Raw genomic sequence first — 24699 nt, 5'->3', positions numbered from 1 at the left:
CTAAATTTATGAGACCCGAATTTTTTCTTTTTTCAAAATTCTGATATTTTCATTCATGATTTTCTCTTTGATTTTTTTTTAATTCTAAAACGGCGTAAGCTTCAAGTGAGGCCATATATACAGCTTAAGACGTAATGACCTTTGCTTTGCAGTAAAAAAGAAGTGATAGTTTTTTTGTCTCTCTCTTTGAAGGTGACAGTTGTGACGTACCTATTGTAGTTTGATGACAATTTTCATTTGTCAATAACACTGACAAATGACGATCTTAGTTTTTTAAATAAAAAGTATGGTGGACCAAGGAACTACTTCATTTAACCGTACGTATGACGTCATCAAGCATTTTAAGTTTTTAATTATTTCTCTTCAAAATTAAGTATTAAAAAAAAACAAAATCGAACTTAAAGTAGAAAAATTAAGAAACTTTTTTTGTTTTAGGTACGTTTAGATGTAATGTTGTCAATTGGTTCATTTAAAGAGGGATTCAAAAGTCGATTTAGATCGGTTACTGGCGGTGTGACGTACAAACCATATTTCAATGTCTACAATAAACTTGTAAAAAGTTTGGATCACAGCTATCGGTATTTTTATTGCCTTGAGAATTTGTACATTCTATATCGAAGAGTATGCTTTAACTTTTACCATTCTTCATAGATCTAATCTCCAGGGACATGTCTAATAATGTCGGAATAAAATTGTAGGTAATAACATCTACCGTCAGAGGACGCCGGCAGCCATTTCTAAGGCGAAGATGGTCAATGCAGTTTTAATTGACATTCTCGATCTTGGGGTGTACAAAGTGTAGAGATTCAGCCCGGCGATCGACTTTTAACATCTGCTAAGCAGGCAATACCAACATATCCCTACCTAGTAAAACGCCTCCTTAGATCATGATTTAGTCACCCGCATTGCTATGAAGGGAAGTGGACAATTAATATTTCCAACTCCTCCCTATATTTCTATTTGATTAATTTTGCTGCGGGATAATGACATATGAGTTTTCCCTGAGACTCGCCAAGCTTCACTGCTTGGTGTCATAAAACGCGTGCCACTGCTGATCCTGACTTACAGGAGTTGTAGTGGTGTGTGTGAGGGTGGGAGTCTCGTATAAAACCTTTCCCTCCTCTCCCCACCTAAAGGCTTGGCGGCAGTGGTAGACCGCAGGCGAACTCAACATGGCCTGATTATTTTAGTCACGTATCAAATAATATATACGTTAGTTTTGTTTACTGCGTGAGAATTTTAGCCAGCATCTATTTTATTTTTACAATATTTGTACGTGTAATTATTTTGCAAATATATGATTCCTATGTCTAGGTTGATCAAGGGAATGGACCAATCAGAACAGCGTTAGATCGTATTGCTCATTTTGATTGGTTCATTTTCGGGATCGATCTGGGGATAGCTATTGGGATTATTTATTTATCTATTGCTGTTACAGTACCGATTCTTATTGTTAAAGAATCCTCTTCGACAGAACCATTTAAAAATAAACCACTCAACATTAACCGAATATCATAAACAACTTTTGCAATATTGTAACCGGATAACCGGGCAAATGAATAGCTAAGAGCTTTCTTCGTCGACATTATCGCACACCTCCTGACCGGTATCCAAGATGGCTTCCGCACTTGGTATCACTATAACTTCCGTCACGTTTTTGGCACACCCTATATCACACACGCCATCTCTATTCATCTCACAAGTCGAGCACACATCCGCACCCTCTATATCACTCGGACGTCTCTCCATAAACTTCGATATATCGATATCATTCTCCATGTGTTTCACGATATCGAACCCTTTATGTATATCGATGTTTGTCGAACAGTAATCCGTGATTTGCGAACATATCCGTTTCACGTTTTCGTCCAAACATGTCGAACAGGTCATTTCGTCTTCGTTATTACTCGATATTCGGACTAACTTCTCATCTTCGCCGATAATGAAGCTTACTTCTGTATCGACATGTTCGGTAGTTTTCGCATCACTAAGAGTCAATATGGCGGAGTCCGAATTGTGTGTTTTTAATGTTTCTGTGTCTTCTTGCGTTAGTTTCATGTTGTAGATGTTCGATTCGCTGCCCATTATCGATGTTGTTGACGCGTCCAGTGTCGGCAGTTCCTGTGGGGGAATTTATCGATGTTATCGATTATTATTTTTTATTAGTTGATAATTGCGCAACTGACTTCTCACAGACATTTTTTTTTTTTAATTTACGACTTATTTTTATTTTAGGTATTTCAATTTCACATAATTTTAGTTTCAAGGTTTTACCTGGTCATCATGGTAGCTACCGACACTCCTGGAGTGCCTGTGCTTCTTCAGGTTCATGGCAGACTGAGGAGACTGTCCGTCCACAGAATCCTGTCAACATATTATAATATTGCATCAGGAGCACATTCTTATTGACTGCCCAAGAATCGATAACTTCACTGGTGGCAGGACTTTAATATGTGACAGTCCGCCTGGGTAGGTACCACCGCAATGTCTATTTCTGCCGCCAAGCAGCAGTGTATAGTCACTGTTGTGTTCCGGTTTGAAGGACATTGTAGCCAGGATAACTACTGGACACAACAAGACTTAACATCTCATGTCTCAGGATGGCGAGCGCAGTGGAATACCAAACAATACTTTGTAATTCAAGGTTTTGATGTTTCTACTGTTTATGGGCGGTCGTGTCGCTTACCATCAGGCGAACGGCAAGCTCGTCTCGTCTTCACTATTTTTTTTTTTGTTATATTTGTTATTGTCAGGAGAAGGTTCTTATAATAGAAAAAAAAAAACAAAAAATTGCGCGGAAAATTAGAAAAATTAACGAAAATATTAATTTCATATAATTGTCAATTGTTTGAAATAACTGTCAGCGATTGACAGAACGCGCTGCAAATTCATAGTTAAGACGGGACAACGTCTGTCGGGTCAGCTAGTATTCGATAAATATTCCCATAGTGTATATAAATTACCTTAAACCTGTTGAACTGCCTGTATTTCCCTCGCTCGGAGGGCACGAGGCTCCGCAGAGACTGCGTCCGCGGACACTGACTATCCACACTCCACGGATAAGTGCCGAACAGTTTTGAAGTCTCCGTTCTGTAATATAAAAATATAGTTAGCAAAGAGTTATTTGGGATGCATTGCGGCAAGCCAAGTGTAAAAATTAACAAATAAAATTCCACGCGCCTCTGGTTTGGAGATAGTTAAGATATAATTCGCGCTCTTAATAAAATAATGACCTATTTCAAAATTGTTAATTTGTGGCAGTCGTCGGAAAACTATTTTTTGTTTGCTACCTTCTTTTTGAAGTTGCTATAAAATGGAACTTATTAAAGATAGGTAGTAAATGAAACCTATAGCATGAAAAAAAGGGAAAAAACTAAAAGGTCGCAAACAGGAATCGGTTATTTGACGATTTCCACAAATTGGCAATTTTGTAAAGGGGCGTTATTTTATTAAGAGTGCGAATTATTTAGTATTTGAACGGATGGCTTTCACCATATACAAGGTGTTTTTTTTTTTTGGTTATCGGACCTCGCAGTCAACAATAGGGGAAATCTGAGCATGGGATACTGGAATTCTACGGCTTAGCGGCTGTAGGGCGCTGGAGGAAAGTCGGGAGGGAATAGCTGGGAAGGAAATGTGGGGAAAGGATAAGGAAAACTCTTAGGATGGGAGGAGGGGAAAAACCCAGGAAATGTTCGTTAGCTTTTATAGGTCTCAATGTGAATTGGCAACCATGAGGTATACACACTTAACTGTGTGCCTAGGGCCGCGACTTATGTCCCCCCGTGCATGGGCGTGCATTCGGTGTGGAGACCGAGCGAAGAATTGCCTTGGGGTATGTATACAAGGTGTTAAAAACCCGTCATAATGGCCCACGTAAGTATGCCGCGTTCCGGGATCAATCCGTGTATAATCGGTTCAAAAAGGCCAGCATAATTGTGTCGATTGGCGAGTGATAATTTTTGGTCAGACGCTCTATTTTCACCCCACCCCGTTTTTACCATCAGCAGTGGGGTCAATTGCCATTGCCAAAATACTTTATATATTTTGATTAGTGATGTGTCGGATATCCGTATCCGATGTGTATCCGCGGATATCTGAAGGATAAGATATATACGTATCCGTATCCGTTACTTTTTTTTTATACAGTTGCAAAGGAATAGGCGTTTGTCTTCCATCTCACCTGATGGAAAGTGTAGAAAGTGTGAACTTATCCGCACAAACTGTACACACTTTATCCGCCGATAAAGTGTGCACTTTATCGGCGGATCTTTAACGGATCTATTACCTTTTTAATTTTCAATACATAAATGAAATTCTATACAGGATTATTTTATTTTAAAATTACCCAGTATGTAGGTGATTAGGTAGCAGTTGAAAACTATTAAATTCGATTCAGATTAATATTTAATTTTTAAAATAAAACATTTGTCATTTTTATATCGCAAACATTTAACGTAGCAAGTTATCAAACCGACACCGCACTGACATCGATTGAGTAAGAACGTTAGAATCCGTATCCGCATCCGTATTCGCGGATCATGACACCAAAATATCCGCCTCCGTATCCGTATCCGTATCAGCGGATATAGTTTGTTAACGATCCGGCACATCACTAATTTTGACAGAAGGACGCAGATAAAGGCGAAAAATACTCACAAATTATTAGGCGTGATAAGTAATCGTTGCAGATTGGCTAGCGTTGGCCTTATGTCCTTGACGGGCAGCCCGCGGCCCCACATCAGCTGGGCGATACACTTGTTCAGCAGGAACAATGCGTAGCGGAATAGCGTTGTGTCGCCGCCACGAGCGAATAGCGGTATACTGGGAAATAAAAAAGGCAGTTGTTAACTCAATATCAGCCCTGTATTATACACTGTCCCACTGCTGGACGCAGGCATCCTCTACTACTGAGAGATTGGCCTTAGTCCACCACGCTGGCCTAGTGCGGATTGGAAGACTTCACACACCTTCAAAATTCGTATAGAGAATTTCTCAGGTATGCAGGTTTCCTCACGATGTTTTCCTTCACCGTTAAAACAAGCGATAATTCAGAAAGAGTACACACATAATCTTAGAAAAGTCAGAGATGTGTGTCCTTGGGATTTGAACCTGCGGACATTCGTCCGACAGTCCGTTCCACAACAAACCAGGCTATCGCTGTTTTGTTTGTTGTCAACCTACTTCATTATTAAAAGTCTGTTCTTAAATGGCCACCTTTTTGTTACATCGTAGGCGTGTAGCGCTGTACTTGTATTATGTATTGCAGCAGATGTGACAATAAACCTATTTTTCTTCTTTTAAATTGATACTGAACATTAATGTTACTTTAATCCATAAATCAAATTTGCATAATAAACACTTTTTACCTTTTTGGAGATGAGAATTCCAAAATTACATTAGCTTACGTTTAATCATAGATTTAATGATTCTTAATAGCATTTGCGGGGATTCTTTGATCGTTCTTCATGCAATCAATTTATTTACTAATGAAAATGATCACCACTTTTTTTTAAATTTTCGTGTTCGGAGGACCAAAAATGTCCTAGTAAGTTTTGGTCCTCCGAACCGGAAAAAGCATTAAAATTGTTAAGTGTTTTTTTAGAGGTCAATTACTAAAATGCCAATAGTAACAAAAATAAATACTCACTTAGGGTCCGGCAGATCTGGGGTTATATCCAAGATCTTGCTAGCCGAGCCGAGCAACGTAATCTTATACCGCATGGGCTGGTTGAGCATTGCGGCTGAGAGACATGTCGCTTGGGCTACGAACCCCGCCGCCACTGAGTCACTGACGGGACTGTTACCTCGAGGACTATCGTCACCGCAGATGGGTAGAGGTACTCCGATAATCGTCCAGGTATGCTGGTCTATCTACAAAAATAAAATGTTTTTTTTCCAGGCTAATGCTAAGTAGAGAAACCGAATATCACTACTTGACTTCGGGATTGAACCAGACCTCAGTACTATAACACAACTACGCCACTGGGGCAGTCTGATGATAACAGATATCATGAGCAATAACACTAACCTGATCAATCTGGAATATATGGTGCAGCTGGTGCAGGAGTTCAGCGCGCCGCACCGCCAGCGCCGCGTGCGCAGCCGCCGCCCGCGCGCGCAGCGCCGCGCCCGCCGCGCGCACCTCCCGCGCCGCCTCGCCCCCGCGCGACACCGCGCGCAGGCCCTGCATCAGCTCCGACCCTGCACACCCACCGCCCGCACCGCGCACACATGATACTACACTCGCGCCACACACACACACAGCGCCGCGCCTGCTGCGCGCACCTCCCGCGCTGCTCTCGCCCCCGCGCGACACCGCGCGCAGGCCCTGCATCAGCTCCGACCCTGCACACCCACCGCCCGCACCGCGCACACATGATACTACACTCGCGCCACACACACACACAGCGCCGCGCCCGCCGCGCGCACCTCCCGCGCCGCCTCGCCCCCGCGCGACACCGCGCGCAGGCCCTGCATCAGCTCCGACCCTGCACACCCACCGCCCGCACCGCGCACACATGATACTACACTCGCGCCACACACACACACAGCGCCGCGCCCGCCGCGCGCACCTCCCGCGCGGGCTCGCGCCCGCGCGACACCGCGCGCAGGCCCTGCATCAGCTCCGACCCTGCACACCCACCGCCCGCACCGCGCACACATGATACTACACTCGCGCCACACACACACACAGCGCCGCGCCCGCCGCGCGCACCTCCCGCGCCGCTCTCGCCCCCGCGCGACACCGCGCGCAGGCCCTGCATCAGCTCCGACCCTGCACACCCACCGCCCGCACCGCGCACACATGATACTACACTCGCGCCACACACACACACAGCGCCGCGCCCGCCGCGCGCACCTCCCGCGCTGCCTCGCCCCCGCGCGACACCGCGCGCAGGCCCTGCATCAGCTCCGACCCTGCACACCCACCGCCCGCACCGCGCACACATGATACTACACTCGCGCCACACACACACACAGCGCCGCGCCCGCCGCGCGCACCTCCCGCGCCGCCTCGCCCCCGCGCGACACCGCGCGCAGGCCCTGCATCAGCTCCGACCCTGCACACCCACCGCCCGCACCGCGCACACATGATACTACACTCGCGCCACACACACACACAGCGCCGCGCCCGCCGCGCGCACCTCCCGCGCTGCTCTCGCCCCCGCGCGACACCGCGCGCAGGCCCTGCATCAGCTCCGACCCTGCACACCCACCGCCCGCACCGCGCACACATGATACTACACTCGCGCCACACACACACACAGCGCCGCGCCCGCCGCGCGCACCTCCCGCGCCGCCTCGCCCCCGCGCGACACCGCGCGCAGGCCCTGCATCAGCTCCGACCCTGCACACCCACCGCCCGCACCGCGCACACATGATACTACACTCGCGCCACACACACACACAGCGCCGCGCCTGCCGCGCGCACCTCCCGCGCCGCCTCGCCCCCGCGCGACACCGCGCGCAGGCCCTGCATCAGCTCCGACCCTGCACACCCACCGCCCGCACCGCGCACACATGATACTACACTCGCGCCACACACACATGTCACCCACACTCACGCTACACACACATTATACCACACATGCGCCACACAGTATGCAAATAACACCCCGGGTTGTATACTACATGAACCTTGTCGATAACACAGAATGTTCGTGCTTCCCGGCGTTTTTGCCATTCCTAATATTGAAATCAAATCTAACATCTCATGTGATAAGACCATTTCATTATTATTTATCTGTGGTGCTGTACAACTGGCTTGCTGGCAGCAATTGCTTCTTTGGTTCATCAGTTTGTCTCCCACTTTACTATGGTGGAAAGTGGACAATTTAATATTTCTAACAGCTCCCTATCTTTCCATTTGATTTGTTGCGGATTAAGACTAATTAGTGCTCCCTGAGACTCACCGAGTTTTACCGCTCTATGTCATAAAATGCGTGGCACTGCTGTTCCTGGCTTACAGAAGTTGTAGTGGAGGGTGTGAGAGCAGGAGCCTCATAACTACCGTCTGATTGACATATGGTGACACAGTCTCAAACTTAACAAAAACTATATGGAAAACTAACGTACCCAAATTATAATGGAAACAATATAAACACTTACCAACATCTTGATTCTCTTCATTCAGCTTAGCGTGCCTCTCTTTCAGACGTCGTATGTTCGCCAGTTTGCTGTCTCGCTCGTCCGATAATATGATACGTTTGAACCGCAATATCTCCAACTGTTTCGTCAGTCTCACGTGTTCGGCACGTTGGAAGGGGGATGGTTTCGTCTGTCAATTGTAAGAACAGAATGTTTTTGAAGGTAATTTCTTAAGAATTTACATATATTGGGCTCCGTATAAAAATATCGATAAAAAGTAAATGATAATCGATAAAATCTCCTAATAATCGATCTTTAATGACATAAAGTTGAATTCAGTTTATAGTATCGACAAAGAATTACAGAAAATGACAATATTCATGAAGCATTGAAAAGACGCTATACATTAGAAAATAATGTCATCAGTGTAATAAAATGCATTAAAATTAAAATTGGCATTTTAAAAGTTGGTACAAATACACACATTATGAGTCGAAACTTACCTTAAAAGATAGCAGATCGTTTAACTTCAAAGTCAATCTTGGTCCATTAGATACGGGCTTACCATCCTTAACTTTACCATTTTTGACGCTCAGATCACTTTGAGATGAAGATTTGTCTCCATCCGAACCTTCATCTTCGGGTGAAAAAAGATTCCTTTGTGATCTACTCTTGAATTTCAATTTCTCTGTTTCATCTTGCGGCCATCCATCAGTCAGTGCTGACTTTTTGTATATCCTTTCTTTTATTTCTTGTACTGCTTCCTATAATATAAATGGCGCGTTTTTTTTTATTACTTTGAATGACTAGACGAGCTTGCCGTTCGCACGATGGTAAGCGATACGACCGCCCATAACAGTAGAAACACCATCCAACACCTTGAATAACAAAGTATTGTTTGATATTCCACTGCGCTCGCCATCCTATGACATGAGATGTTAAGTCTCATTATGTCCAGTAATTACACTGGCTACAATGTCCTTCAAACTGGAAAACAACGTGACTACACACTGCTACGTTTTGGTAGAAATAGACATTGCGGTGGTACCTACACAGGCGGACTCTCACATATGAGAGACCTACCACCAGTAGAGCGTCTGTTACAATGTGAAATGTTGTATCTTCATTAACTATAACAGGTATTCAAAATCCAATTTTAGATAAATGTTCAATAGTATTAATATGAAAAACATTTAAATCAAACCTCGCAGATGTTAATAGTCACTGATTTATCTAGATAAAAAAGTCCATCAAAATATATAATTAAGATAAAATCTGAATAGTTAAATATGATTTGCATCGTAAACAGTTCGGTTCCTAGGTGCTTTAATTAACTATCTTTGTAACTAAATATATTTTGAGACTGATCCAAAACATTCACGTGTTTTTTAATTGCAAATAAATATTTTTTATTTTCACCTGTCTTTTCTTTATAGAATACTGTAGTAAGTGGAGTTTCTGCAGCTTCGCGGCGGTGTAACTCGGTCGTATTTCTGATTTTAAAAAGTTCAAAGCCAGATACCTAAACTTAGGCATTCCGTCTTCGTTTCTTAAATCATAGCTTTCTGCCGTCTCACTTAAATCTATTTTACTGTTAGATAGCTCTTCTTGGGACGTGTTTTTCGATAAACTATCGTAATTAACGTCGGTAAATTCTTTTACATCCATGTGATCTGGCGAGTGCTCGTAAATGTGTTCTTTTGCTTCGTTAAGTCTGTCCACACTGCCAGTGTGTCTCTCCTTAATATTCAGACTGCTTGCTGGACGTAAGGTTGGAAAATTTTGCTGAAACCCTCTTTCTACTGGGCTGTGGCTCTTCGAATATTCTTTATCAGCCTTTCTTATATATTTGCTTGGGGAGATCGACCGCGCCTCCTTAAGTCTTTGAGTGGAAATGAATTTCGCTTCAATATTTTTGGATATCGTGCGGCCTGATGAATCTGACGATAGAGATCCATGTTCCATCTCATTCTCAGCAGGTATTATATCTAATTTCAAGCTTTTGTAAGAACAGAAGTAGCCTCCGTGCATTTGAAATACGAGAGTGTTGCTTTTGAAGCAGTCTGAAGTGAAGTTTGAAGCGAGGTTAGCCCCTATATACCGGAGACCACTGAAGTAGACTCCCCACGTTTGTATCACAGTGTTTTGAGGCACATTGCTGTCTTCATTAGGATGGAGTATGTGACACCATATCCTTATAACTACGTTGGTTGATGACATGCTTTGAGTTATTTCTGTAACAGAAATAAATACTAATGTTTTCAAGTTTTTGGTATGTTTGATTTTTTTTTTCTGTCAGTAAATTATATTTCCCTATAGTTACGGGGATGTTTAAACACTAAGGTTTTCGCATTTACTTCTAAACAGTCAAACATCATCACAAACTTTCCCACAGTATTATTGAGATAAAATACACTAATGTTATTGAGGTAATTTCTATTCTATGTTTATCTGTTATTGACATATTACTGAAATACTCCCACAGTTGACATGACGTGAATGTTCAAACGATAACAACTGACACAAATTCAACGCATAGTGCGTGAGTCATACGCATATCTGGAATTTATGACGCGTTCACACCTCTGGACAGTTGGTTTATCCTTATTGATAAATGAATAATGTGATAGGGTTTTTCTACTCAGTATCAGCACGGAGTCTGAAATTTGTGCTCGATATGGCGACAGATTTACCCCTATCGCCATGGGCGCCGCCAAGATAAGTTTTAGGAAGGCGCATCTGCTCCTACGTTCTATACTACATGATATTAAGGTTTTTTTCCAATTCAAATCGCGCGAGTTTTTGAAAATGATTTATCTAAAAACCTCTGTAGTCGATGGTTCCCATTGTTGCAGATTTATTAAGTCACTTATATTTTATGTGATTTATTTCTGGGTAGGGCTCCCAGCGCCTATGCCTATCACATCATGGGTGAAATGTGGGTGCCCTAAATCTACTTCTGGCTGCTCCTTCGGGAATATAGGCATGATGTGCGTGTATGCGTGTGTGTGTGTTTAAATTAATACAGTTTAATTTAACATGATCAATATAAATGTGGTTCGTGAAAGTGTTTGAACGTGTCTTAAACACATAAACGACTGAAGGGATTTTAATGAAATTTGTCTGTCGCGGGGTGAGACAGGGAGATATAATATCTCCAAAAGTGTTCACCAACGCGATGGAGGACGTCTTCAAGACTCTGCACTGGACTGCACGAGGCGTCAACGTCAATGGAGAGCGCATCTCTCATCTTCGTTTCGCAGACGATATAGTAATATTTGCAGAGACGCTGGAAGAGCTTAGCGGAATGCTGAACGACCTAGGTGGGTCCTCTCGGCGGGTCGCTCTCGGCATGAACTTGAACAAAACCAAGGTCATGTTCAATGAACATGTCATGCCGGGACCGATATCTGTCGACGGCATCCCCCTCGAGGTTGTGCAGGATTACGTCTACCTTGGCCAGACTATCCAACTAGGCCGGCACAACTTTGAGAGGGAGGCTGATAGGAGGATTCGGTTGGCCTGGGCAGCATTCGGCAGGCTTCGTCAAGTCTTTACGTCGACGATTCCACAATGCTTGAAGACGAAAGTCTTCAAGCATTGCGTCCTACCGGTGATGACGTATGGTGCCGAGACGTGGACACTGACGGTAAGGCTAGTCCATAAATTTAAGCGAGCTATGCTAGGTGTCTCTCTCGCGGATAAAATCAGAAATGAGGATATCCGTGAGAGAACCAAAGTAACGGATATAGCTCGGAAAATAAGCAAGCTGAAGTGGCAGTGGGCTGGCCATATCTGTCGTAGGACCGATGGCCGCTGGAGCAGACGAGTCCTAGAGTGGAGACCGCGTCTCGGTAAGCGTAGCGTAGGACGACCTCCGACCCGCTGGTCCGACGATATTCGTAGGATCGCCGGTGGACGCTCGATGAGGAGAGCGGAGGACCGAACAGCGTGGCGCGCTTTAAGGGAGGCCTATGTTCAGCAGTGGACAGCTGTAGGTTGATGATGATGATGTCTGTCAGATAGGCCAAGTCTAACTATTATGGGATTAATAAATAGGCTTTTACTAGAAAAATGCACACTGACTCATTTAATTTGGCACTAGACATTTATGCGGGTAGAGTTGCGCGTAAATGCTATAATTATAATTAATTTATTCGAAAACAAACTTTCTCAATTACATTAATTAGATGAAAATTGAAAACCCGCATTTGTCTTTATCGCTACCAAATTTAAATGAGGACGTCCACTGAATGTCAGACACCGCGTGTTTAATATATAGGCAGCTTATAAATATATACTGTGTAACAATAGATTCATAATAATATGCTACGCCAATCTCGCCCTAACGTACATTTTACATAGAAATGAATTCACGGGCACTGACACGAATGTCAATATCGTTGTTTATTTATAAACATATTAAAATGTAAACGTAAGTTTGGTTACGATTGAAAAAAAAATATTTAATAATTGAAAAACCGGTCCAAGGCATATTTTAAATTCAAGTTTAAAGTCAAACGAATACTCGCAAAAGGGCGACAACTAGTACCATTTAATAAAAGAGGTAAAAGTGCCTGTCAAATGGTTGATAACGTCTACTATGACGTCACTGGTATTACGTATGCGCGTGCGAGCGCGATAGCGTCATATTCCTGTTACACGAACACACACTCGTACCAATATATTTTTTTAACCTATTTCCATGCTATTACAGAATGGATTGTTTTGTATAATTTGGCTTATTTTTATAGTTTTATAAAGATATTTGTTACAATTATTTTGTACCGGAAAAACAACGGTCAGTTTTATTGCCGGAAAGGGCTTACACAGACCACAACCCTGACAAAATATAGTATGCAATAAAAATAAAATAAGTTGACTGTCAGTAATCTTTGCCCTACGATATTTCAGTCTAGAATGATCGAGAATAAACGTAAGATTTTATTTATTCTCACCTGAGTCAATCTCCTTCCACTTAGGATGCGGCGAGCATATCCTCTCACTGGTATAGAAAGGGGCGCACATGGTGGTGTGATGCAGCGTCAGATAGAAGCTGCAAGTGGACGTACACCATTCGGGCGGTCGAATGTTGTAGCCGACGATCTGAAAAACACATTTTTAGAAGCACGGTAAAGTAACTTCTGTGCACTTGATGGTAAAATTTCGATCATCGATGAAGTATTGCTTGATGCCAAATGACCGCTCCCCAGTCGATATTATTATGCCGGCTTGTTTAAAACCTCATGTACATAGGCTGATCCCGGAACGTACTTTCAGCTACAAGAGTAGCTGAACAAATGCAAAATTTCAAATCGCCTTTAAACTTTCGCCTCCATATCAGTTAGTTATTTCATCACTAAAATAAACTTGAGAGGGACTACTTTATTTCAAAATTAAGGTCAATGGGCCCTATTTCGTCTATGGAGGGGAGGACAGCTTCGATAGCTGTATAAGTCAGGGAGTAAAAAATCCCCTATTTACCTATACGGCTATCAAAGCTATCTTTCGGTTAGAAAGTCCGCAATTGCAAAAAGACGGATTCGCCCCTATAGATGGAATAGGGCCCCTGAACTTATATCATCTTGTAAAATAATTTTGAAGTTTTGGACTTGCTCAGCTACTTTTGAAGACTTAAGTTGGACACTATGGCGGGTTTTACATCTTATATACGCTGGGCCCTATTTGAGCGGATTTAAATATCCTCAAGCAAACCTTATTTCAGACCCTGGTCATTCTCTTCTGAAAAGTATACACAAATACATTGACTAAAGTCTAACTTTTTGCAGGTTATCTCATTACTTGTTAATATAAATGCAATGATTATTTATATGCAACAGATAAGCCGAGTCATTCAAACGAACTTTTATCTATTTACAAGTGCTATTATTACCAACGTTACATCACTGCGAAATGAATGCCATCTTGGTACAATTTAAAATTGTGTGCTCGATATGGTGCCCATATAAAATTTTCTATATAGATGAGCGAATTTGACTTAGTTTATACGCCCCCCCCCCCTTGAGGTAATTCTTGGGCGCTCTGTCACTGAATGCGCGCCCATGCACAGGGGACATTTGTCACTGCCCTAAGCATACAGTTAAATATGTATACCTCATGGTTGCCAATTCAAATTGAGGCCTATAAAGGCCTTTTGTACATTTTCCTTTCTTCCCCCCTGCACCCATCCTAAAAGGGTTTCTATCGTTCCCCCACACTGCCCTCCCAACTTTCCTCCGGGTCACTGCAGTCGCTAAACTGAGGATTCCAGTATTTCATTCGCAGGTTTTCCCCGGTGTGGACTGCAGGGACCCATACAAAAACAGTCCATTAGCCCATGCCATCCTGGCCATATCGTGTTAGAAAAACATACCCAAATTTGTACTGCCTTGACAACCGAACCCATAATATTCGTATCCACAGCGTATATTCGTTGTCTCTAGGTCGCGGAGGCAATACTAGGTCAAAAAGGCGATTCTATAGACCATAGTACTAGATATTAATTACAAATGAGAATCTACAGTTTCTGAGTAATGGAAACTCGATACATACAAATAAAGAGGATCACTTTATTCTCAATTCCCTTTTTCCATTAAGCTATAGAAAATAATTTATTTTAGACTTAATAAAAAACCAGTCTCACGTGTTCAGTTCACGGTTCATCATTTCATTTTCAGATATTTTTTTATCTATAATTTTATTCAACGATAAAAATGTTTACTTACACCTTTTTGGACTCACGTGTTTCGAATTATTTAAGTGTCCAATTTCGGTGATTTGAATTCAAACGTTTTTTCTAATCCATCGCAAAAATGGACCAATAAATACAAAGTTTTTTTTTGACATTATTAGAAATTACTTATTTTGATTGGTCTATTCTTGGGATCGGATTAAAGATTGAGATTGGAATCGTTTATTGAAAACGACCATTATAGAACAACTTATTTGTTTTTGTTAATACTTAATACCCAGTGCACTTAATTAACGTGAAACTTTGAACTTTAATAATAATTACTGTAATAAACACAAAAAGTAGGAAATATCAGACAGATTTCAAAATTTAAATTCTATTAATTTGTCTTATCTCATTGACATGCAAATGTTATGTGTGAATTGGAGTTAAATGACGAGAAAACACACAAAAAATCTCAGAACCAAAAAACGTTACATTATTATTTATCATCATATATAATTTATTCTATTAATTCCATATGTAGTAACATATGGAATTAATAGAATAAATTATATGATCGTATTTGACAGGTCCGTTCGGAAATCTTTAGAGACCTATGTTGAGTAGTGGATTTTATTTATGTGTTTGGTGAAGTCATATCCGTCATGGATGTTATTCAAAATAAAGATTCAAATTCAAATAATTTATTTGCTGAATACAGTACATGTACATTTATAGGTGTTATAAAATGAAGTCTCGCCATATTCTACCCTAACTGGGTGTGCATTTTTTTTTCTAGCCGTAAATAATTATTAAATATAAGGAAAGAAGTATTACATAACATGAATTATTATATAATCACATTATATTTATTATATTACATTGACAAGATTAAATTTATTATGATTTGAAGAAATCATCAAATGAGTAAAAGCATTTATTAATAAGGAAATTCTTAAGTTTACTTTTAAACAAATTAATCTGTTCCACATCTTTAATAGTTGGACTAAGTTTATTATAGATTGCTGGCCCTATTCGATAGATATTCTTCTGCAGAAGCACTGTGTTGCTCCTTCCTATAGATAAAGTATTAGCTTCCCTTGTTTGTAACCCTGTATCAGTTGGAGGTCTCATTTTAAACAAATGGCCAGATGATGGCCATAAGATAGTGCAATTAAATATGTATTAGTTAATAATAATAGTAACTGAAGATTTTTAACTAGAAGAATTATTAGAAGAGACTATTTACTGTTTTTTTTTTTTTCATTAGTTACACTGGCTACAATATTCTTCAAACCAGAACACAACAGTGACTACACACTGCTGCTTAGCGGCAAAATAGACATAATATATATCTTGTAAAAACTACATTGAATTTATTTACAATTTAAAAATGTTACTTTAACTTAAAATGTTAACATGTTTGGTGCCAGTTTTATATTTGTAACATATTTTTCGTAGGTAATAACGAATAAAGATTATCAGATATAATATCTATCCAGTAAAAACTATATTGAATTAATTTACAATTTTAAAATGTTAAGCTAACTTAAAATGTTAACATTTTTGGTACCAGTTTTATATTTGGAACATATTTTTCAAATATTTACATTTTACGGTAACAAACATGAGCGGCGTCAAGATAATTTTTAGGGAAGTGCAACTGCAATCTACACACTATAGTAGGTATCACAACGGGGGGGTGCCCGTGCAAGCCCTAATGATATGATAACAAAAAATAATATGATGTATATGAAATATTATAACGACTATATTTATAGAGCAGTATGTAAGCCACTTGAACTAAGTATGGAATAAATAAAGCTTTATTATTATTATTATTATATTATTATGTAAGCCAAGAAACATATTACTTTTTTGCTTGAGGAGCTTATATAGGTTTTGGCTTGACAAATTCTGGGCCTGATTCCTAGTCTATGGATGATGAAGCGGGATGATGCTTTGTAATTAATACTTTGGTGATGTAGTTACAAAAAATGGGTAGTGTGAAACACCATCAAGTCATGGTATTGTGTTACTCTCATACATGGCATGAAAATAAATTTAACACATTATAGATATCCTAATTTTGTTTTTCCATAACTCTTTAAGTGTTCGATGGGTATTAAACAATAGCATAATGTTTTTTGTATTGTTGAGATAAGGCCTTTCTGCTGCTATCGCTCAGTGCTTATTGGCAACCATTGGCATTAGCATAATTAATGTCATATAAAACATAAACATGCTATCCCTCAAAGTCAAGGTGGAACTTATTATTAAAATTAATGCAAATTTATAAGATAAAGTGTCTATATTTATTTTTTTTTCGGAAATACATTATGAATTAACATATTTGATAAGCAAAACGCTATATGATTTATCTTATAACCAGTTTTTTCTTATGATTTTGGCCTAACAACACTTAATGTGTGCAGGATTAATGTTTTAAATAATACCCACACATAATATTATAAGAAGCGAGCCTATCATCATATTGGGCACATTCCAGACTCTGACCTGATACTGAGCAGAAAAACTCAATAACACTTGCCAACCCGGGGCTCTAATCCCCCATCTCAGCACTACAGTACACACTACACTACACTACATACTGTAATACAACTATGAAACTGCGGCATTTTGAAAATAAATAAGTGAATAATAGGCTACCTATACCAGAATGAGAAAAAATGTTTTATGTCAATGATATCGGAACCTACTATGAAATAACAATAACCCACAGATCTTTTTAAACAAAGGCGGAATATAGATAGTTCGAGATAACATTTATTTATTATTTATTGCATCAGAATAACAATTGAATAAGTACAGTTTCAAGCAGACGGTGAACAGTATACAGTGAAAACCGGTTATAACGCCATCGGGGGATCATCGAATTTGGACGCTATATGCAATAGTCGTTATAAACGATAGGCTTTTTATATACATTCATTTAAAATGACCTTACTATTTAGTCGTTAAAAACGGTGCGTCGCTATAACCGGAATCGTTATAACCGGTTTCTACTGTAGTTAGTTATAGACTGGACACCAGGACTAAATTTGTGCTCCAAAAGTTATTACCGTTTGGTAATAAGTCATTTTATTATTTAAATGTGACAAGATATTGCAGTGTCATTTGATATTAATACAAAAATAACATATTTACAGAAAATATGCTATGGCCATTCAAAATGTCCACATCACAATATGGAAGAAATATGAAGTATTTTACATTGGTGTTTTGCTATTTCACGGTAGACTGAGTAACCATCGCATGAGTGCAAAAATTTTGTATGACAATCTTCCTAATTCCCACTTTATGTAATCTTAGTAGCTTTGGTTTCAAGTGATACAGTGGGTGAGTTGTATGTGTTAAAAATAATCTATACAAAGGAATTTTGACAGCGAATTTTACCAGTATGGTGGAGCAATCAAACCTTAGTCCAACAGAAGTCGATGTTGAACTATTCTAATAACTAAGCCAAGAACTCAATGTTCAAACCCTGGTGGTGCCAACGCTAACTAACCCTTTGCCTGGTTATTCCAGCCAGCTTCCTAAGGAGCAGACTTGAAGGGTGCAAAGATGGCCAGAGCAGAACTAACTACTAAGTATTGGGACATGCATGAGTGCAGTTGTAGAAGCTTGGATCGAGCTATGACAGGCCTGTTACAGTTACAAATGTCATATAACAGGCTTGAAATTGTGTGCCTATTCTATTAACCTCTCTTTGAGGAAGATGAGGATAGTTGGCCAGACTGACACTGCCGTTAGGTCAGGGAAGCTTGGTTATCCTTGATATTTTTTTTTTGTAAATAAGACAATAAAAAACCTGAACATCCTCTGTGTTTGTAAGTCGACCCTTATACCTCGGCTCACAAACAAAAAGGGTCAAAAATATATATATACCTATGCAGAATATTTCTGTAGATGTCACAATGTAATTTTAACTTTTTGACTCATACTAGGACCTGGCAGTAATTATAATAACAATGAAAACTTTAGAATCTGCTAAAAACAATGGGTGCTAATAGCCAATAATGATGCTTTTCGGTACTCGTAAAATACTGACAATGACGCAAACAAGATCAAAATGCAAACAATCGAACATACATCGTCAGCGAAGTGTGACAGCCAATCTACAGTAATAGTCATGCGATACAATCACGACTGTATCATTTTGTTTATAAACTGTTAATAGGCTAAGGAAATTTTTGGCGGGAACCTTACCTGTATAAGACTCCTTAGACGCAACTGCTGGGTGGATAAAGGCGTCCATTCCCTACATCTTGGTCTTCCGATCATTATTTCGGAATTTTTCGAAAAAAATATTGTACTCGAGTACAAAATGTTCACACTATATCACTTGTAAATTTGTATGATTAGTTTTGTAATTACACTACACTTAATGACAAAAGTAAATTAGAACTTCCTTTTTCAATGATAAATAAATAATAATGCATTGTTCAGCTGATTACTACAGATGTCAAATCTAAAATTAGTAATTCTAGTTGTCAGCAATTGTTTAAAGAATCTACCACCTTATTTCAAAATTTTATATTATGGTCAGAAATAGTTTATTAATAATTAAAATGGGTAGAAATATTATTATAACATAAAATACTCTTTTTTTAATACAATCTATTTAAAGCTCAGAACAATTCTGAGATTAAAATGTTATTCGCAGGAAAATACAACGTTCGAAAAAAACATCAAAAATACTTCCTACATTTCTTTATGTAACTATATAAAAAAAAACAAACATCTTGTGTATTCATTTTTATTATATTAATCGTATCAAGATAGTTGTGAATATTAAATTATAAATCATTGATAATATGTATAATTAGGTATGATAAAGTTAATAAAAAATCCTACTAAATTGGTGGTAATTTTACGTTGGCAACAATTAATTACGTTCCATATACCACACCTATTGTAGTTATTCATGTCAGCATTCTTATTACTTTATGTTGCTAAAAAAATATATGTATTTAAAATATTATTATGAATACAAATAATTTCATATTTTATTTAATATTTTTGAATCCAACACATAAGTACATTATATAAAAATAAATACGTACCTAGTTTATTATAAAAGACATTCAAGAATTACTTACATATATAAAGAGAACATTTCTTACTTGTACTACTCAAAGTAATCACCGCCTTGGAGCTGCATGGAGAAACTGATCTGGATTCGACTTTCAAATCAGACAGCACTTAAATATGCTTTACTAACACTTTTGCGCCAGTCTTGATTCCGAGATGGTCAACATCAAGCAAGCGGCTTGTAGTCGTGGGGGATAGTTAGGGCCGCCATCCGTCCGGAATTCCTTGGATTTGTCCTAATCTGAAGTACGTCCGGCAGGGGTTTTAAAAAGTATAACCCGGTCATTTTTGCTGTCAGCGGTAATCCAAATGTTTTTATAGATAAGCGATGAATTGGGATAAATCCTAGTTAAAATTTATTCATAATAACTCGCATTCAAGAAGGCACGGCAAAATAGTCGGCGATCGAACGTTCCCACCAGTGCCCCCGAGCGTTCCAAAAAATATTTTCTCAGAGGTGTCCGGAGAAAAACCTATCTTTAGCTTCCTATTCCTATCAAACGAGTATTCCGGAATTTTTGCCGTGTTTATCCGGCATCGGCAATTTAGGTGATAGCAGCCTAGGTATGGTAATATCCAAAGAGCAGTAATATCATAAAAATGCGCAGCATGCTTGTAAAGTATATAATTATTATTATTATATTTATTGCTTCGAATGACGAGATGGTAAGCGATACCACCGCCCATAATCAGTAGAGACCCCATCCAACACCCTGAAATACAAACTATTGTTTGGTATTCCTCTGCGCTCATCATTCTGAGACATGAAATGTTAAGTTTTATTATGTCCAGTAGTTACACTGGCTAAAATTTCCTTTATGCCGGAACACAACTGTGACTACACATTACTGCTTAGAGGCAGGAATAGACATTGCGGTGCTACCAACCCATGGGGACTCTCACATACGAGAGACCTACCACTAGGAAATTATAGCTTTAACCCTACATTGGAGTACTGTATGGTCATAAATAATAGGTATGACTTATTAAAATCTGCAATCGGCACGTCAGAAAAGTTAAAAAGTACAATAAAAATCAGTCATAAAAAATATTAATTAAATCGACCTTATTTTGTAACCCACGAAATGATTGTTCGGTGACGCGTTTTATAATCATAATTTTAACTTGGCAGAATGAATTGTGTGTGGTTTGCGTTAGTGTTCGCTTTGAATAAAAATTATCATGTGGTAAATATTTTCATTATATCAATATACCAAAATATTTACAGATCTACCCAGTTCAACGATTTAATATTTTTTTCTAATATTGTAAGATTCGGCATAAATCAATGAAATTAGTATCACCATATTTTAGTAGGAATTATGGATAAATCCGACAATAATTTTGATTTACGCAGCACTGCAGTTCATCAAACGAATATTCTGACAGTGAAGAGTACAGTTCCGAACGCGATACAGAGCAATTGAGAGCGTACAGTACGGAATATTCAGACGAATCTGCTGATTCTCGAACATACGAATCGTCAAGCTACGAGGATTTTTCTTCCGGTTCTTACGAGCGCGACATTTTGCAATTAAAAGGCTACGATGGTGACCTTACAGATCATGTAAGTCGTCCTATGTCTGTAGATTTGCATTAATATGGTTTCATAAAAACAGGTAGTTACTAGGTCTTTTATGCGAATCTCGTTAAATAGGTACCTAAAGGCGGGCATCGACTAGAGCACAATCTAAGCGAACCGAATCGCATTTTTTTTTATTACTTTGTGTAACGAGACTAGCGGGCCGTTCACCTGATGGTAAGCGGTACGACCAACCATAAACAGTAGCAACACCACCTAACACCTTGAGTTAGAGAGTATTGTTTGGTATTCCACTGCGCTCACCATCCTGAGACATGAGTGGTTAAATCTCAGTATGTCCAGTAGTTACAATGGATACAATGTTCTTCAAATCGGAACACAACAGTGACTACACACTGCTGCTTGGCGGCCGAAAATGACATTTAAAAAATTGCTCTTGATATTTTGTTCCTACCCCGATTCTGAAGGCGTATGTCTGCCAGTGTTCTACTAACTGGTGGATAGGTGGATATAATAATAAATATTTGTCGTTAACGTTATCAAAAAAAGCGGCGATAGCCTAATTGATTGTGGAACGGACTGCCGTGACCAATGTCCGCAGGTTCAAATCCCAATGGCCACACACCTCTGACTTTTCTAAAAAAAAATGTGTGTATTCTTTGTGAATTATCGCTTGCTTTAACGGTGAAGGAAAACATCGTGAGGAAACCTGCATACCTGAGAAATTATAGGAATTTTGAAGGTGTATGAAGTCTACCAATCCGCACTAGGCCAGCGTGGTGGACTTATCCCTAATCCCTCTCAGTAGTAGAGGCCCGTGCCCAACAGTGGGACAGTATATAATACAGGGCAGATATTATTATATTATATATCTGTCGTTATAGGAATTAATCGATCGGTACATATCGGAGATGAAGGCGGGTAGCCCAGCCGACCTGTTTGGCACGAATCAACATTATAGACAGCCTGTTTTCTACAAGGATTTATCAAGACGTTTCGTTCCGCAGTATCTATACACAGAAGTGGGTATATTAGATAAAGATTTATTCAATCTGCTTTGCATACTGAACTTTAATGCATTGAGTGTTTACTTGGCTACGATAATTTCCAATTTTACTTACACGGAATTTCACATATCATTACATTATAATTATTTCAGGTCAAAAACAAAATCAAGAAAAATAAAGACAATCGATTAACGCCCAAACTGGTAAGGCATATCTATTAAAAGCTACTTACTGTGTGCAGGGACGTGATTTTAAATACTAGATACATAATAGGTAATGGTATAACAGACTACTACTTATAAATTAGCTGAATACTATAGGTATTATATAAATAACACGCCTATAAGAACGTAGATTGAAGTATATCTACGTTCTTATAGATATCTATCACCTTAACAAAAGTGAGTCCTCGCCACCACATAATTCTCTGTACACACAAGTCGCACATTTAGGCCCGAAGGTGTATGCAGAGGCGCAACTAGGGCAACTACTTTTCGCCAAGTATATTTCATCCCAAGACGTGATCAGGGGGCCAGCCTATCGCCATATTGACCACAAATTTCAAACTTCGGGCTGATACTGCGCAGAAAATCCCAAATATCACTTTACCCGACCCAGGAGTCGAACCCAGGACCTCAGAGCGCTGGCGTACCGCAGTTTAACTACGCCACCGAGGCAGTCCGTCATAATTCTCCGATAATGTTAAATTCCGCAGTGTTCCTGGCTAAAAAGGTTATTAACAATTAAAAGCACAGTTTATTATGATACAGGCCTCACCAGAACTAGTTCTAGCAGTTGCCAAGAAATCAGCTTTACTAGAAGCATCAAAACCTTTGAAACAAGTGGACGAGAAATTGCAGAAAGATATTCTGAGAACAGGGGTATGTTTTAATTCAGTTGAATATTTTCAATGGATAATTACAAATATTTTCATGGGAGAATTACCAATAATGTAAGCTTCCATTTTACTCAAGTACTGACATTTTCTATTTAATTAAGCATTTCTCATAAGTATAGTTTTCAGGAATTCTGGAACGATGTATGGAGGGAAGATGTTAATCCAGAAACTCTATTACGAACAGTTGAGGAAAAGAACAACTTAGTAAGTCTTTAAAACCTAGGTATCAAAGAAATTATCTAGGTGCTAAGGGCAGTCTTTATAGCCGGTTTCAAGTTATAATGTCATCATGGTTAATTTGAGACACGAAAGTCATTACCTTTGTTTGCAAGTTGTCAAAATTAGAGGAACTATTTTTTTATTTACTGTCAAAATTAGAGGAACAAATTTTTTATTTACACTGAACTATCTCCAAAATCAACTATCAATAAAGGAAAGCAAAACACGTTACGGAAATACGGGTCGATAGAATGTATGTTCTGCACCAACAATTTCGATGAAAGTGGAACTCATAGTAAAAATGTTAGATTCATACGCGCGCCGAAAGTTGTTTTAATATCATGGCATGCAACGAATCCTTTCTAAATAATTCTAATCCTTACTTTTTTAAAGGAAACAATGAATATCAAGATAATGCCTGGATCGAGTTTATACGACGTGGCATCGAAGTTAAAGGAACGGTCTCCAAGGCTACTCTATATAATCAACAATAAACAGAAGAAAAAGTGATTTTTATCAATAACCTGTGTTTCAATCTCCTGTTACTGTAATGCCTAACGTCGACTGGGCTCGTCGAGTTGAGTTGCGTTACATTAATTGGACTGTTATAGACGCGCCAATTATAAACAGCACATCGAACCAAATCGACACACATCTCATCTTACTCCTTATGAATGTGAATATTAGTGATAACGTTTGGATGTTTGTTAGAAGTACACGCAAAAACTTATGAACGGATTTGGATGAAATTTGGCACACGGATAGACCATATCCTGAATTAACATAATAGGCTATTTCTGTTCCGGTAATTTGCACCTAAGGGGAATATTTTTATATTAGATGGCGTTATGGATCGCTATAGTAACTCATGAACTTTTACCCCCTTATTCATAGACGTTTTTTATCTAAGGACGGAGTAAAGCTGTGATTACATGTCTATTTCTCAGTGCTGTTGTATCTCAATATTAGCCAACCACAATAGCTCTATGTCTACGCACTGCGAAGACTACCATGCCGTCAGCATTGAGAAACCGACTTGTTATCACAGCTTTACTCCGTCCTTAGATAAAAAAACGTCTATGAATAAGGGGGTTAGTGGATAATTTTCTTCACGCGTGCGGATCCGCAAGCAACACTTTATATAAAAGAGAAG

The 24699-nt window shown here is 39.4% G+C and overlaps 2 protein-coding genes across 2 annotated transcripts; one reads left to right on the top strand and one right to left on the bottom strand.

The window, feature by feature from the left end:
- Positions 1–1285: 1285 nt before the first annotated feature.
- Positions 1286–19270, bottom strand: LOC115456337. Its single transcript, XM_037436799.1, has 11 exons — positions 18995–19270; positions 13050–13197; positions 9511–10325; positions 8595–8855; positions 8113–8281; positions 6032–6204; positions 5651–5874; positions 4660–4824; positions 2964–3090; positions 2275–2364; positions 1286–2121 (listed from the first exon to the last, which is right to left on the bottom strand). Exons 1-11 carry the CDS (start codon positions 19067–19069, stop codon positions 1564–1566), a joined length of 2805 nt encoding a protein of 934 aa, XP_037292696.1. The 5' UTR covers positions 19070–19270; the 3' UTR covers positions 1286–1563.
- Positions 19271–20975: 1705 nt separating this feature from the next.
- Positions 20976–24069, top strand: LOC115456371. The gene is made up of 7 exons (XM_030185396.2): positions 20976–21066; positions 21237–21446; positions 22307–22444; positions 22582–22632; positions 23200–23310; positions 23454–23531; positions 23940–24069. Exons 1-7 carry the CDS (start codon positions 21013–21015, stop codon positions 24054–24056), a joined length of 759 nt encoding a protein of 252 aa, XP_030041256.2. The 5' UTR covers positions 20976–21012; the 3' UTR covers positions 24057–24069.
- Positions 24070–24699: the final 630 nt, after the last annotated feature.

The sequence above is a fragment of the Manduca sexta genome, chromosome 2, assembly GCF_014839805.1.
Source record: "Manduca sexta isolate Smith_Timp_Sample1 chromosome 2, JHU_Msex_v1.0, whole genome shotgun sequence".
Lineage (NCBI taxonomy): Eukaryota > Metazoa > Arthropoda > Insecta > Lepidoptera > Sphingidae > Manduca > Manduca sexta.
Note: the sequence above shows the minus strand (reverse complement) of the source record. Positions and strands in the feature narration are given on the sequence as shown.

Excerpts from the sequence above, each read along its gene's own strand:
- LOC115456371 (XM_030185396.2), top strand. The coding sequence starts at position 21,013 with ATGAATTGTGTGTGGTTTGCGTTAGTGTTCGCTTTGAATAAAAATTAT. Across the intron at positions 23,311-23,453 it reads AAGATATTCTGAGAACAGGG|GAATTCTGGAACGATGTATG; the intron begins GTATGTTTTAAT and ends TATAGTTTTCAG. Across the intron at positions 23,532-23,939 it reads TTGAGGAAAAGAACAACTTA|GAAACAATGAATATCAAGAT; the intron begins GTAAGTCTTTAA and ends ACTTTTTTAAAG.
- LOC115456337 (XM_037436799.1), bottom strand. The coding sequence starts at position 19,069 with ATGATCGGAAGACCAAGATGTAGGGAATGGACGCCTTTATCCACCCAG. Across the intron at positions 8,856-9,510 it reads ATTCTATAAAGAAAAGACAG|GAAGCAGTACAAGAAATAAA; the intron begins GTGAAAATAAAA and ends TTTATATTATAG. Across the intron at positions 8,282-8,594 it reads ACGATCTGCTATCTTTTAAG|ACGAAACCATCCCCCTTCCA; the intron begins GTAAGTTTCGAC and ends TACAATTGACAG.